General features: G+C 41.3%; 2 protein-coding genes across 6 annotated transcripts in view; both read left to right on the top strand.

Annotated features, from left to right (window-relative positions):
- Positions 1-6,362, top strand: part of PHLDB2 (pleckstrin homology like domain family B member 2) — a 116,409-nt gene extending 110,047 nt beyond the window's left edge. For all 5 annotated transcript variants that reach the window (XM_061454362.1, XM_061454365.1, XM_061454364.1 and 2 more), the window contains 3 exons: positions 1,893-2,112; positions 3,556-3,641; positions 4,418-6,362. In XM_061454362.1, coding sequence (XP_061310346.1) covers positions 1,893-2,112; positions 3,556-3,641; positions 4,418-4,558 — 447 coding nt within the window. In that variant the 3' untranslated portion in view covers positions 4,559-6,362. The remainder of the gene's footprint in view (positions 1-1,892; positions 2,113-3,555; positions 3,642-4,417) is intronic.
- A 2,275-nt stretch (positions 6,363-8,637) lies between these two features.
- On the top strand, positions 8,638-16,107 carry ABHD10 (abhydrolase domain containing 10, depalmitoylase). Its single transcript, XM_061454359.1, has 5 exons — positions 8,638-8,752; positions 12,182-12,365; positions 13,167-13,278; positions 14,249-14,386; positions 15,435-16,107. Exons 1-5 carry the CDS (start codon positions 8,647-8,649, stop codon positions 15,774-15,776), a joined length of 882 nt encoding a protein of 293 aa, XP_061310343.1. The 5' UTR covers positions 8,638-8,646; the 3' UTR covers positions 15,777-16,107.
- Positions 16,108-16,477: the final 370 nt, after the last annotated feature.

The raw sequence follows: 16,477 nt of genomic DNA, 5'->3' as shown, positions 1-16,477 counted from the left end.
AGAATTTAAAGGTATCTTGAGCTTTCTTTAGGCTTACAGGTCTTACCTATTTGTTTATTGCACCACAACTAAGAAGATCTAGATCTAGCAAATAGACTAGGTAGTCATTTTATCATTGGTATAGTATAGCAAGACAATGTCTCCATCTTAATACACGTATCTGCGTGTGGAAGATTCCATATCATATTTTAATATCTTTGTTTTTATCTGTTCTGCCTTTACTACCTTTCGTTTCATGAGTTGTTATTATATTTTTTAAGGCAAATTCCTACTTAACTTGCTTTTCTAGATCACAGTAAATAGATAACACTAAATCAGAACAATAGGACAACCCCCAAAGGAACTTTAAGCTGTTTCTGGCTAAATATATCCATTCTTTTGTTTTTCTATGAAATGGAATTGCCAAATATAAAATGTTCACGTGTACTTTACTTTTTTCTAAGAAATTTTAATGACAACTCAAGTATGGTGTAACCAATGATGCAATGTTTGTATCTTTATCCCAAATCGGAGCGTGCATGTGTTGTAATAGAATGCCCTATCACTTACTGCTAATTGGCAGTCTTGGCAGAGAGGATGAAGACTGAATCGGCAGGAAGACAAAACGCACCTGTCAGAAATGACTGGGGTATTTTGTTAACTTTTTTCTTTCCTTTGTACAGTGAGCCCCCCTTTTATTACCTTCTCCAGCACTTTCTGACACTTAGAAATGTAAACTAGGGGAAGAGCGCCAGCTTTGTACTTGCCAAAGCTGGTGCCAGCTTTTTTCATACAGAGGTATGGATTTTAGAAGGGTGCTAAGAGTTCTTGCAGGCAACACAGCTCCCATTGCGCCAAGAGGCTCTTGAGAATGCAGTGAGGGAAAGTCCCTTTGATCTGTGACTCACAGTAGGATTTAGCAGGCTAACTTTAGGCATGGAGCAGGGGCAGATTAGATTCTCCAGGTCAGTGACTTTCTCTGGAGTCAGGGGGAAGAGAGAGAGGGAGATGCTCCTTACATGGGTCATTCAAAGCACCTAAATTCAGCTTCTCTTCTGAGAAATCACCCTGTGATGCAGGAGACTTGTCTTCCATATTTAAAATGAAGGGGAAGTCTGTATAGACGGAAAACGAGCATATTCCCTGAGCTGGCCGAGTTCCCAAATCACTACCTCCTCCTGCTGGTGCTCCCAGCTGACGCTATCCAGGCTTGATGCAGAGCCTTGAACTGCAGTCAAGAATGAGGCACCGCTTCCTGTGCTGCTTCGCTGTCTCTCGCAGAGGGGTGCCCTTCAGCTCTGTGTGCTGAATTGTTGACTCTGTGCTAGATACCCCGTTTAATTCATTCAGAAGAAAACAATTCCACTTCGTTCACAGAAATCTCTGTGAAACTAACCAGCAATTGCAACTCACTCGTTATTAACTGTTCTTCTAATAGCATCTTCTTGTCTTAGATTTGTATTATACTTCGCATGAAAATACATCTAGCAGTAAAATATTAATGAGATAGATACGTGTAGTGAGCATCTAGCCCAGAGAAATAAAGGGTTGGCTTAACATCATGCAGATGTAGTTCTTGCGCTTCATCTGATGCAGCAACACACCTTTACAATTAATTAATGTTTTAATTCTAAAGCAAACTTTCTATGCTGTGGGCCCTGTTTTACCAGCTGATCAAGTGAGGATTTCAAGAAACTCTTATGCTCTAATGCTTTCATGAAGCTATTCAACACTTTGTAAAGTTACAAGTTTTAAGGATTTGTCTTTTGAACAAAATCAGGGCTGCAGCAAAAGCTCTTTATTTTTCTTACATTTATTCTTAGAATCTGTGGGCAGCTTGTGGTTGTGTCTGTGCAGCAGAAAGAGTAAAGACTTCTGTTAAAAGTAATAGCATTTTCTTCCCTTTACTGTAGGCCCGTCCCTTGACTCGCTATTTGCCCGTCAGGAAAGAAGACTTTGACCTACGAAGTCACATCGAAACAGCCGGTCACAACATAGAGACCTGTTACCATATCTCCCTCACAGAGAAGACCTGCCGAGGCTTTCTGATTAAGATGGGAGGAAAAATCAAAACCTGGAAAAAACGATGGTTTGTTTTTGACAGAAACAAGAGAACTTTTACTTATTATGCAGGTAGGTTGCAGGATCACTACTGGGGTCCATCTGCCCCTCAGCTGATAAGACTAACATTTCCATTTCATTGGGTGTTTCACGTGTATGCTTAGAACTTGTGCAATCCCTATAGGGTTCAATTGTAATGCCAAGTAAGGCAGAAACGAGCAGAACAGACAAAGGGAGAGATGTGGATAGGCAAGAGTTACAGATCATCAGGTCCCCAGTAGACAGAATAATGGCTCCCTATGATTTATTCTTAAATATTATATACTTTTGCCAGTGACAGAATGATTTCTCGTACCCTTCATACAAGAACATAATTTATTATACTTGCCATGAAAATTAAATGGCTCGATGTGCTGAAAAGTCTTTCAGGAAATTAAATACACAGGAGTAGACCTTTTGAATTTGTCATATTTTGAGGGTCTAATGAATTTTGGACTGATTTTAATGGTAGGGGTATCCATTGCTCAGTCCATCTTTTTTAAAACACGTTTGAATTCATTACATTCATTCATTATATACCCACTGGATATTTCTTTACAAGGCTGCAGTAATAATATGAAGAATGTGACAAACTTGTTCTTAACATCTGGTTTATTGGTTAGCAAGGCCTGTAGGATCCAGTAGTGTTCCCATCTGGTACTGGTTTTATTAATGTATTTGTAGTGGTTATGTTAGTAGTTAACAGTTTCAGTTTTAAGTGCAGTATAGTTGTCATAATGCAATTTCAGTTACCAAAGAAAACATCTCATAGTGCCTCAGGGACTCCAGCCAACAAACATAGTTTCATGAGACTTCTGTGGCAGCTACACAAAAATGCAGCTGCTTGTGCAAGTGTGGATCTCTCTAGATTTTACATATATATAGTGTCTGAGACTTCACTTGGGTACTGTGTACGGTTCTGGTGTCCTCAGCATAAGAAGGACATGGAACTGTTGGAACAAGTCCAGAGGAGGGCCATAAGGATGATCAGGGGACTGGAGCACCTCCCGTATGAAGACAGGCTGAGAAAGTTGGGGCTGTTCAGCCTGGAGAAGAGAAGGCTGCGTGGAGACCTCATAGCAGCCTTCCAGTATCTGAAGGGGGCCTATAGGGATGCTGGGGAGGGACTCTTCATTAGGGACTGTAGTGATAGACAAGGGGTAACGGGTTAAAACTTAAACAGGGGAAGTTTAGATTGAATATAAGGAGGAAATTCTTTCCTGTTAGGGTGGTGAGGCACTGGCATGGGTTGCCCAGGGAGGTTGTGAATGCTCCATCCCTGGCAGTGCTCAAGGCCAGGTTGGACAGACCCTTGGGTGCCACGGTTTAGTGTGAGGTGTCCCTGCCCATGGCAGGGGGGTTGGAACTGGATGATCTTAAGGTCTTTTCCAACCCTAACTATTCTATATTCTGTTAGGATTTTCCTTCTCAAAGTACTGTTCAGTTCTCAAGTCATTCTCTCTTTTCCTTTTTCAGACAAACATGAAACTAAATTAAAAGGCGTAATATATTTTCAAGCTATTGAAGAAGTCTATTACGATCATCTAAAGAATGCATACAAGGTAAACAGAGTATCATAGAGCAGAACCCAAAGTACAGTAGCTGCTGTAAAGTCAAAGGGGGGAGCTGACATTAGTAGGAAAAAAGATAGGTAACAACACAAATAAAAACCCCAAACGAAGAGTGGAGGAAAAGGAAGATGAAGGTAGATCACTGATTAATGCTGTTGTTGTTTTTTTATTGGTAGGGTTGTGATTTCTTTATATACGTACTAATGAAAGCAGAGATACAAGTGTCTACCTGCCAAAAGGGATTTGTCGAAAGGAATTTCTTAGCCCAGTGGTGCGACCACTGAAATCAGTGGTGTTGGCAAATCAAGGGATGTCTGAATGTGTCTGTCACAGGGAGGGAGTTAACTGGTACTGGTGGTTAACTGGCAGCTCATGGCACCCCCTGCCTCTCACCTGTGATTTAAATGAGCTGTGAACAAGATTAATATATCCTTGGCATTTGGCTTTGTGAAACCCAAGGTGGTTTTGACCATTGTATAGAGTGGGGTGGTTATTTGGGCGTGAAACTACAGTTTGGAGCCTCCTGTACTATTCCCTAATAGCCTAGTGGAAATACATTGTAAAGAGTGTTTATGATGGATACAGACACTTGAAACACGTCTCTGTTTCCAGTGCTGCAATGCAGGATGCAGTGGCGCAGCATTCTGCATTTCAACTTTCTTCTTAACACTATCGTAGATTTTTTTGCAAGTAATTACATTTCTGGTACCATTAAATGGATTTGATTCCTTTCTTCTTTTGATATGCTTCTTTCTGTTTTACTTTAGAGTCCCAACCCGTTGCTCACTTTCAGTGTTAAGACGCATGACCGGATATACTATATGGTCGCTCCTTCGCCAGAAGCCATGAGGATATGGATGGATGTTATTGTTACAGGCGCAGAAGGCTACACCCACTTCATGTTATAATAAATGGGGGCAATAGGGCATACTGCAATAACGTAACATATGAAGTTAGCCATATGTAGTGAAATCCGAAAAGCCAGTGAATACTCTGAAACATCCTCCTTATGATGTGCACCTGAAACCTCAGAATGAGAGGGGTTTACAAATGCATTGAAATGGGGGGGGGAGGTTTACTTCTTTTAGTTGATCTTTATAGGAATGAAAGAGCTAAACTGTTGAGAGAATCGTAGTGCTCCAAAATGGATAACGAGGCAATTTTAATTACAGCATCTTGATTGAATGATAATTTCCTACAAATTCTTTTACAAGGAGAACATCTTCATAAATTCATACTAAACCGTTTACAAATGCTCTCATCAGGATGCAATTCTAGAAATGGAACAAAAAGTTGTAATAAGCATATATTTTAATATGCACCATTTGACATTTATAGGTGATGAGGTGGCTTAAAAACTTTTAGTCAAGTATTTTATAAAAAGATAAAAAAGCAACCCTAAGGTACACACAGTTCTTGCCTTAGTAGTTAAATATTACAACAGAGCCAAAGAGTTACATGATTCCCTTATCATAATGTTTTCATAATGTTAGTTGTACCTAACTCTCTGTAAGGGGACAGTGCCAAAACTCTTCATGACTTTTAATATCATTAAATTGTTATGATATTCTGGGTGTTCAGACACTCAGTAACACCAACTGTATGTTTGAAGTGTGCATCTACGGAGCTGAAGAATAAAAGAGAAGGGTAGCTTTATAAAGATGCATTTTTCCACATGGGTATGAAATGGAAACACATGTATTAACTTCCTCATAAGGAACTGTTTGGGTTTAATTTTCCCTGCTGAATAGAATGAGGTCATTCTAGCCCCTACAGCAATTTTGTTTTATCTGATAAGGTCACAGTGTGGTTCTGACCTACTCTGTCTTAGGTGAAAGCTCTACTGAAACCTCTCAAACACTGGTTCCCTTGAAGCCAGCCTCAAAATCTCCACCTAAATTCTTTGGAGCCAAATTTTCAGCTGCAGACAGTGTTTGTTTTTTTGGTTTTATTTTTGTTTTTTTAATGCATATCTGCACAGAATAATGCTGTCAAATAGGATAGAGGCAAGTTTTAAGAGTTGACGTTAAGCAGTGTATGAATTAAAAACCCTGAAAAGTTTAAGTGATGGAGATTGAGATGCATAAAACAATGAGAATACCAAGGGTGCTGTGGTCTCCCATTTTAAACCCCCTTCCAAGTCCTCGAGTAATAGTGCAAAACCATAAATTATTTGAACTAAACTTCAAGCAAATCTCTTATAATAAGACTTTAAAGGTTCTGTTTCAGTAATCAAAACTTATGTGCTATGTGGTTTGTGTAACAGAAGAAAGCACATTAGCCTTTTCTTTTTTCCTTGATGAAAACCTAATGGCTTTTGATGGAACAAATAAAAGACTGAAAGCAGAATAGAAGTACGCTGGCAGAATATTTTGTTATACTTTTTAAACCTTGTATCTGTAATGAACGGGTTGAATTTCTTTGTGGCATACACAGGTGATAATGGTTGCTGTAGCATGACGAACATCAGTTTCGCCTTGAATCATGAAGGGACTGTTACTACAAGATAATTGTTATCATCTGTGCGGATCACGCCTTGTAATCTAATGATTTAAAACACTTATCAGAAATTGCTTTGGTTTATATAATTATTATTTTTCCTGATGTATCTTGATTTTACTCCTAAGTATGGTTATAAAGGTTTTCTAATAATGATTTTTGTATCCTGCATGATGCAATGAAGGCATTTCAATAAACATTTTTAAAAATACACTTGGTTTAGATATTCACTTGATTCTTCGTCTTGAGGCATTTCCGCCTGTTCTAAAGTTGCACACAGTTGTGCAGTAATCTTGTATTTCTTAGTAGTGTTTAATCTAACCATTCCGTGTGTTTCTCCACAAAAGAGCTCTGGAAAATAGTCCTTCAAGTGGCAGTGAAATTAGGAGCGTAGTCTGTTTACTGCATACATAATATAATACCTTGAAATGTTTCAAAGAGGGTCATAAAAAATGGATCACCAGCCTTGGATATAGGCATATGTTTTGTTCCACAGCAAAACAGAAATTGCTGAAGTTCAAGGTTTTTCCCCCGTATTTGACACAGCCATGACTTGAATTGCAGGAACTGCTCACTGTAGAAGCCCATGCAGTTTTATGGTATCTTCTTATCTGCACTAAGTTTGCTATCATCAGCTTTGGGGCCGGCAAGGATGCTGGAGAGGAACTCTTCGCTAGGGACTGTAGTGATAGGACAAGGAGCTGTGAGTTCAAACTTCAACAGGGGAAGTTTAGACTGATATAAGGAAGAAGTTCTTTACTGTAAGGGTGGTGAGGCACTGGAATGGGTTGCCCAGGGAGGTTGTGAATGCTCCATCCCTGGCGGTGTTCAAGGCCAGGTTGGACAGAGCCTTGAGTGCCATGGTTTAGTGTGAGGTGTCCCTGCCCATGGCAGGGGGGTTGGAACTGGATGATCTTAAGGTCCTTTCCAACCCTAACTATTCTATGGTTCTATTCTATGATACTATCACAAAGTATGGTGGGGTTTGTAATAATGGCCATCAAGAGAGAGCAAGCAAAGCATGGCATTATGCACCGTCTTTTATGGCCTTATGCAAGCCCTCTGAGCTTACCCCTCTGGGAGCCAAGTACCCACTTACCCTAAAGTATCTTGGGCAATTGCAAACCACACAGGCTTGTGCCTTAAAACCTTAGCTTCTGCACCCCTTGACCTAAAGCTGCTGACAGGGGCTGGCCTTGTCCCAAATCAGCGGTCTTCCCTCAGTATGCAGAGAGCCAGTTAACACATGGTCAAGATAACCTGATTATTTCATGTTTGCAAGAGATGGGTGATAGGTGGTAACTCCACAAAGCTAGCATGCCCTCAGTCTGACAGCTATCCACTTATATACATTTCAAACAGTGAAAATCAGTGCCTGCTGTTTATGTAACAGTCTGTGCCCGTATCTACAATTATTGGCTCTTCTGTCATCTGTTTAAAGACTGTATATTTCACAGCAGATGTTCTGTAAGGGTCCCTTATCTCAGGGCGTATGATTTTTAGTAGTATAATGAAACAAGTTCCTTTAGGAACACAGTTATCTTCCGTTTTGCTAGGTTTTGTCAAAAGTACTTCTGCCTTCCTACTCCTTCTGAAGTTAGATGCTGCTCGTCTTCTGATCCAGATGGTTCCTGTAAAAGGTACTGTGCATAAAGGCCTTGTTTTGGCTACCATGGCCATACAAGTTAGACTGAGCAGAGATGGGCGGGGAGGCGTGAGCTGGTTCAGAGGCCCTGCAGACCGAGGCATGGTCAAGCCCTGATGTTGCTGGATAGGTGATCAGGGCAGGTACACAAGGGTTTGAAACGTCCCTTCTGGATGGCTGGAGTACTATGTAATTATGGGCATCGAATTATCTTAGAATCACAGAATGGATTGGGGTTGGAAGGGACATTAAAGTGCACCCCTGCCACAGGCAAGGACGCCTTCCACTAGCACAGGTTACTCCAACCTGGCCTTGAACACTGCCAGCGATGGGGCAGCCACAGCTCCTCTGGGCACCCTGTGCCAGGGCCTCAGCGCCCTCATAAACTTCCCTATACCCACCCTGCATCTCCCCTGTTTAGGTTTGAGCTCATTGCCCCTTGTCCTATTGCCGCAGTCCCTGACGCGAGCCCTCCTCCTGCACAAAGCGAGGTGTATGCTTTATAGCAGTTTATACCCACATGTGGACAGGCAACTGGAACTATGAGGGTCTCCAGGCCGGGTCTTACCAGCCTTGTCTGGTAGAAGGCAGCCTTTACAAGGGTCCCCTCCCCAGAATACACACTATGGAGATGATCATTGAGTGCTTTTATTTGCAAAACGTTTATTTTATACTCCTTAACGATGCTGAGGGCAGGGACCAGCTTCCCTCCACCACACCGCGACACATGCGCACTCCTCACCCTGACCCTTCCCCTCACGTAGAGCCGCTCGGCGCATGCGCGTGTCCTCCGCGCTCCTGCGGGCTGCGCGTGCGCTGTGCGGCGGCCGGGGTAGTGGAGTCGCAGTAAGCATGGCGGCGGCTGGCACGCTGAGGGGGCTGGTGAGGGGCGGCTGCCGGCATCGTGCCTCGCCCGCCCTGGTGTTGTCGCCGATGAGGGCGGCCCTAGGGCTCCCGGGTAAGGGAAGGGTCCCGGGGCGCTTCTGCTGCTACTGCGGCGCTGCTTCTCCTCTCCCCCCGCCGCCTTCGTGGGAGCCCCGGGGGGAGAGGCTGCGTGGCCGCGGTGGGGGCGTCCCGGTCGGGAACGGGCCGGGTGCGTTCCAGGGGCTGGGACTGTGTGGCTCCGGTCCCCCCCCTCCCCCCCGCGGAACGGGTTTCTGATGGGCCTGCGAGGCGTGGGTCGGAGCTTGTGCACAGGGGAGAGCAGGTGCTGCCGGTCGTATGTGTGCAGGGCAGCTGCGTGCGTTCGCACTGGTGGTCGGTTCGCGGTAGGCTTCTGCCGCCGCTGCTTTCTGAGCGGCAAACAGGAGGTGGGCCGGTTCGCTTCTTCGGAGGTGAAACGTGCCGCTGTGTGAGGTTTTACCAGGCACCTGAGCAGCTTTGCTGGTGTCTGCTTTTGAGGGAGGTGATCCCGTGCCCAAACACGTGGTGCCCTTTCATATTGTTCGAGGCTCAGTGCTTGTCTAACTTACGTATTCATTGCCTTAAATTTGACAGACAACCCCTTTTTCCTGATGTAATGAACCTCGTTTGAGGTGGCTTGGTGTAGAAGTGGGTAAAACTTAGGTGTCGCTAAAAGCGCACGCTTTACATCCGCATAATTACATTAATACGGTGGAGTGGTGGTGGTGTGATCCGAGTAGCTGGTTGTTGAGTGTGCTATTAGGTGCTCTGAGACTGGGCTAAGCAGCAGATCCTGCTGGCAAAACTGGTGGCCGCCTTACTCCTGTAGCGTAGCGGTTGCATGGAATAAGGTATGGACAGTGTTGAGTTCGTTATCTCCAGAACGATGTTAATGTGCTGCTGCTATTGGTCACAGTCCCGGGGCCTTCCCAGGGCTCTTAAAGAGGATTTCTTTGGCTTTGGCATGTAGCACTGGTCTCAGTCACATTTCTGATGGTCATAAAATAAAAATTGCACAGTGGTTCTGACATGAAGAGAATTCTATAGCGTTAGGTCTGGGGGAGGAGGAGAGGGGACATGTCCTGTAGATAGGTACTTCTGTCTGCAACTTGCTTTTATGAACTAAGTGCACCCTTTGAAAGTGCTTTCTTACCAAGGTCTTTCACTGAAATCAGGGGGAGAAATGAATGGCTAGCTCCTCAGTTATTGATGTTTTTGTCTAAAGGGAAGTCAGAGCATGACTCAACTAACCTTGCTTTTGGATTGGCCCAGGTGGTTGTTTTAGAGTTTTGCATTATTCAGGTTAGGATTGCTGCTGGTGCACTTACAGTGACTTGTTAAATGTGGAATACTGGTTTGTGGAATAGCTTAGACAGCAGTTGTGTTTTGTAGCTGCAGTTGAAACCCTGCCCAGTGTAAAACCAGTGTGAGGACACCTCCAGAGTGCTGCAGAGTGGAAAACTGCAGCTTCAGAGATGCTTATTAGGGCTTAAAGGAGAGAAAAATACTTCCGGTTCTTTTTCTGTCAAGTTTGTTCTTCATGTGTTTCCCCTGTTAGTGGCAGGTGAAGAAGTGACTGGCTTGCTGATAGCCACACACACAGTCAAAAAGCCATAGTGTGGATGCATCTGAGTGAATACATTGTTATGTTATTTATTCTCCTTTAAAATACTTGATGCATCAATAGGATAAAGAAATGTCCATTTTTTCAGAGATAGAATGTTTCAGTCTATAGTTTAAGTGGTATAATGTCTGTTTGACGATAGGATGCTGAAACTAGCTGCATCCTGCATCTGTTAGGCATCCACATTTACTCATACATGTGCAAGTTTAAAAGCAGACAGACAAAACCCCCCAAATCCCTTGAATGTAATATCTCTGATAGTGAGAAAACGGAACTCAAGCCTGCAGAACAGTTAAATGGGGTGACTGTCACAGCCTGATTTTGCAGTATTTACCCAGTAGATGTAACACTAGGAAGCCCAGTTGCATTGGTTTTGTACCTCTTTGTGGAAGAACTAAGCGACTTCTAACCTAAGAATTAAGAGTATCAAAGTCTTTGAAGTCTCAACCAGTCCTTCAGTTTAACAAATTATCTTCCTGAGTAGGGTATCAGAGTGGATTAAGTCTCCGTAATACCCCTACGCATCACTTCTCATCCACAGTAGAGGTGCAATTAATTAACTGCTAAGCTTAAATACTTTAGCAGCTGTTGACATTCAGCATAGTTATTAATTAGTTCATATTTCCTGTATAAATCCTTTTTCCTTGTTTAAAACCAGCTTATTTTTTCAGTTATGAATGTGAATAATAGGGTCCAACTTAGTGTTTGGTTTCCAAATGTATCTAGTTTCTTATCTTGAACTATACAAAAGCAAAATAATGTGAAGACAATGCCAACAGGAAAACTCTCACATAATACACTGCAGGTTACTTTGACTGAAGTTGCACTCAGTGATCTTTCGTTTGTAAACCGTGTACCAAATTCATTTGCAGAGTGCTGATTCATTCTGTATAAACAGAACAATCTGAGTACTGGAATAATATAACCTCTACAGTGAGAATACACCAAACCATATAATGGGATATCTGTGCCACATTTGTACAGGCATAAGAAAATCATAGCTCTGCAACAATCAACTCTTCTTATGAGATGTGTTTAATGTATTGCTTTGTATTTACAGAAAATGTAGGTTTGTTTTGGTTTTTTGCCTTTTGTGTTTCATATCTGAGAAAAGGACATATGTTAAGGTGGCATAGTGTTAAAATGAACCTTTTTTCACTGTTCCTGGCAATAATCTTTTTCTTAAGCAGAAATACCTGTTGATGATATGATGAAAAAGGCTAGATGTCATTTACTTCATTTGCTTTGAAACAATGCTAATGTTGGTTTATGTTCATCATGTTGGAAAAGTTAGTCACAAGATTCTTTCCCCGTTTCCACTTCTGAACTTCCCTGTTGTACATCATCTTCCTAACTTTTGTGGATCTGGGGTTTTACGCAGATGCAGTTTTGTCCTTCAGTTTTAGTTTTCATCAAAAAATTTGTCTCCTCATGTCTTTGTAGACTTATCATTGCCCATATTCAGTCCCAAAGTTGTATTTGTTTGAAATTCAGTTGGGGGGGGGGGGGAAGCTGAAAAATGAAGAGTTAAGCTGAGTAAACATATTCAAGATGGTATAAAACTGGAAGACAAATATTGTATAGGGAATATTGGCATTTGGCTTCAGTCATCCTCTCTGCTGAGTGAACTCCTTGCATACATGATTGTCATTTAATGATTTGAGAATAAATCACAGTCAGCTTTCCCTTTCAGATTGATCAGTACTAGGTAGTCATCAAAAAATAAAGGCAATACTTATTTGAATCAAAACATCTTATTTTCAGATAATATGCCCATATTTCCTGAATCCTAGTTTTATAAAATACAGTGTTTCTGCTGAAGTTCTCATGATGGTTGTACTAAATAGTTCTTTTTATTAGTTTGCAGGCTGAAATCATCAATCAGCTTTCTCACTCGACCAGATCAACCAAATCTTGCTTATCATAAGCTAAAAGGCAGGCATCCAGGGGTTATTTTCCTTCCAGGCTTTAATTCAAATATGAATGGTCAGAAAGCAACTGCCCTTGAAGATTTCTGCAGCTCTCTAGGTCATGCCTTCGTCAGGTACATTCAAATTACATTGGTCTTGAAAAAACAAGATTAGTATCGTGGGTTGGGGAAGGTATTTTGACAAAACCATACAGACTTTGGAATGCATGCTGTGCTGTACACACAAGCTAAGAAGTGTCTTTCCTCCTTTTCAAATGTGGGATTTCTGTCTGTGGCAAGGACAATGTATTCTCAAAGTAATTCAGAAAAGGAATTAATTTTTGTAGTCTAGCCAGTGCTATATGTTACATTAAGGCTATAAGTACAAAAGATCAAGAAGAAAGGAACAGGGGTTCTAGTTTTTTAAGTTACAACTGTAAGTTACATCTATAAGAGTGCTTCTTAACTGCCAAATCTTCAGTTACCCAGTGTCTTCTGCAGTTTTACACCACCACGTACATGCTTGGTGATATTCTCCTTTGGTAGACTAGGTTGAATCCTGAGTTTCATAATTCTTCGTATTTGGGTGTAGCATTTGAAAGAGAGTTTGTATATTTAAAAAAATACCTTTAAACTTGCAGTATTTGGTTGTTGGTTTGTTGTTTTGGTTTTTTTTGTCTGTAAGGGAAATTCTTTGGCTGGGAAATACTCTTGTAACTTTGGATATTGTTAGATCAAATCATAAGAGAGCACTGCATTGCTAGTTGTTTGTGTTGTCTTTCAATCTCTTTTCATGTGATTTCTGGTGCTAGTGATACACAGGACTAAGTAGGAAATGCAGTATCTTGTCCCTGTTTCATTTGGTTAAATGGTACTATAGCTTCTCTATTGCTGTAGACAGTACAATGATTTTCATTTTGATGGTTTCTTTTTCAGATTTGATTATACAGGATGTGGAAGTTCAGATGGTAAATTTGAAGAGTGTACATTTGGGAAGTGGAGAAAAGATGTTCTCTGTATACTGGATGAACTTACAGATGGACCACAGGTTATATTTTATTTTTAAATATAGAATGCTTTTTGTCCTCAAGGTAGAACATGAATCAAATACATCATAATAGCTCTGGTCAACAGTAGCTTCTGTTTAACAACTGCCATCTGCTCACTTTCAAGCTGACTCATTTCAGAGGTTGTATTCATAGGACCTCTTTTGCAAGCAGGTGGATCACAAGATCTTGGAAATGTGAGTTGGCAGGACCTCCTGGAGGTCGTTTATTAGAGCCTCCTGCTCAGAGCAGGGCTGTCATCCCTCCCAATGGAAAGTGTGACATTGCCCCATTCTGATACATTAATTAAAGGGTTTGCAGGAGTGGTACAAGTTAAGGTACTCTATCATGGAATAGTTAGGGTTGGAAAGGACCTTAAGATCATCTAGTTCCAACCCCCCTGCCATGTGTAGGGATGCCTCGCACTAGACGATACTGCCAGAGATTCTATATGATAAAATAACTTACAAAAACCGGCAGAAGCAGCACTTGACTTCTTTAGTTACTTTAAAAATGACTGTAAGAAACTTAAAATCTCCTGCAGCCTGGAAATGCCATACCTAGTGTTGTGTTTAAAATGATTTTGTATTACAAATTTGTATTTTGATCTGTATTATTGCATTTGTTAACCTCTTTCACTGCACTGAGCCTTTACCACGTGCATTTATTTTAAGAAAGAAACATAAAGTATGCATGTGATACTGAATTGCTTCAACTCTCATTTTCTTTACAGTATTTCAGGCTCAGGCAGCAATAACCAGCCATGCTAAACAAAAAGAATAGTAAAATACCAGGTCCTATGGTGCTTACTCAGGCAAAATTCCCACTGGAGGTGACAGCAGTTCTGCCTGGGTAAGGACAGCAGGATAATGCCTAAGGTTTAAGTAATTAAACAAAAAGAACTTGTAAAAGAAGGAAAAAAATTATTAGCCATTTCCTGTAAAGTAATGTCTTATTTTCTCTCTTTTTCAGATTCTGGTGGGCTCCAGCATGGGTGGCTGGCTGATGCTTCATGCCGCAATAGCACGCCCAGATAAAGTAGCTGCTCTAGTTGGAGTAGCTGCAGCAGCAGACTATCTTGTAACAACTTTTAAGAAGCTTCCCATTGAGGTAAATGTTGATTGTTGGCCTTTGTGCAGTCTAGAAATCTATCACGCATTTAAGACATTCTCTTGTTCAAACTGTACTTTCCCTGTAAGTCTTTCTCTAAAGTTTCTGTGTTGGTGGTGGAGAAAAGCTGCAAATTTACGTTAATCTAAAAGTCTGCAAAATACTGTGCTTGGAGTATGAACCTACTGTGAGCACTACCTGGAACGTGTTTATATGACTGTGGCATATAGGACATAAAGTTAGGGTCCATTCGATTTCAGTGTTGAGTACTGTATATTTGTATTCAGATCAGATCCGTGTGCTTTCAGGGATGGGGAAGTAGCTGCTGAAGTAGTAGAGATGACACTGGGTGAGATGAGTCTGACATACAGGTTGTGTGTGTGCGTAGAAAGGGAATTCTTCGAATCAGTGTGTTTGTAAAGACTAGGAGATGTAGGTGGTGGGAAGTCTCTTTGAGTTGCTTCCTTGATAATGATGTCTAGTCTTAAGGAAAGTGAGTTGGGTGTTATAATGTGACGAATAAATACAGCAATAAATGACTCTACCTTAGAATAATTAAAGTATTTTCCTGATTTTTGTCTTTAAAGGCACTCCATAGTACCTTGGGTGAGATTCTGGAACTGTGGTGTTTAGGCATAGCTGTTGTGGCAATGACTGAAAAAGACTGATCACTGGAAAATCCTTTTTTCCTGGGATTCTTCTTGTTTGAAGTGAGCTGATTAAAGCCCAAGAGACTTACTGTTCATGGTGGCTCTATGTCTTTTCCTTTCTGATAGATTCTGACTGAGAAACTTTATTTCCCTGGTGAATCCCAATTGGATTAATTTGCAGGAGAGGCATGCAGAGTAGCTTTTGTGCTGTGGTAGGGGGGTTTGTCTTTTCAGATGCTGGAAGTGAAACAGGAATGTAGCTCCTCTGCTGATAAAAATGAACAAAGTTAAGTTTTATGCCTGGTGAAGTTTTGCTGCATTTAGAACAGAAATAAGCTGAGATGCTCCAAAGAGCTGGTAACATCTGTCTTGTCTATTCTTTGCTCTTTTTTTTATAGACACAAAATGAAATAGAAGAAAGAGGTGAATGGAGGTTTCCAACAAGGTATAATGAGGAAGGATATTACTCACTGAGATATGACGTTATCCAAGAAGCAGAAAATCACTGTTTGCTAAATAGCCCTATTCCTATAACATGTCCCATACGACTTATTCATGGCATGAAGGACAGCGACGTCCCTTGGCAGATCTCTATGCAAGTCGCTGATCGTGTTTTGAGCAAAGATGTGGATGTTATCCTCCGCAAAACTGGCCAGCACCGGATGAGTGAAAAGGAGGATATAAAACTTCTTGTGAACACTGTTGATGATTTAATTGACAAGCTGGCAACGTTCTCTTAAGCTGCAGAGTAGCATAAGTGCATGAACTCTACACCTGACTCTTTTCCATGAGTAGCAGAAACCCTGATCTTAACAAGATGATGCCTGTGACTATCACAGTAGGAGCTGAGCTTTATCTGCTGTTTTCTTACCTCTGTTTCGTAAATACAGGTATTAATGCTGCATTTGCACAGACAGTCCCAAAGCTGAAGGAGTGCTGCTGGTGTGTTCAGAACCTCTCCTTCACCGTTTAAACCTTTTTTCATAGACTTCCTACACTTTTGTACTGAAATGTTGATTTGTCTTTGTCACTATTGGCCTGTACAGTAAAACTTTAATTTCCCGTGTTTGACACCTTTTCAGTACTGTCCTTTTGCTGTAACTTTTTTGTGTCTTATGTTTGAAACCATCAGTGCAAGGCAAAATGTAACTTAAGCGTTTACTTGTGTTATTATTACTAGAAATAGCTAATACCATGAAGCACAATAAACAGATTTCAGATAAATTATTATGTTGTTCTTTAATACTGTTAAAATTGAAGAGTGGAAGGCACACCCTGATGGTGTGCTTCAAGTACTTAAAGTACCATGTAAAGAAGAAGTTAACTTAAAAGAATGCAGGGCTTCACATTGCAAGCAGACCTCTTTTATGTAGGTTTATCAGTAAGGCTTCTGTCCTCTTGTCCAGGCTTACATCTTGAGGTAGTTAATTTGTGGGCCTAC

This window comes from Pezoporus flaviventris, unplaced genomic scaffold (assembly GCF_033815535.1).
Source record: "Pezoporus flaviventris isolate CSIRO_AGI_PZ_B2104156 unplaced genomic scaffold, CSIRO_AGI_Pfla_v1 ptg000015l, whole genome shotgun sequence".
NCBI classification, from domain to species: domain Eukaryota; kingdom Metazoa; phylum Chordata; class Aves; order Psittaciformes; family Psittacidae; genus Pezoporus; species Pezoporus flaviventris.
Note: the sequence above shows the minus strand (reverse complement) of the source record. Positions and strands in the feature narration are given on the sequence as shown.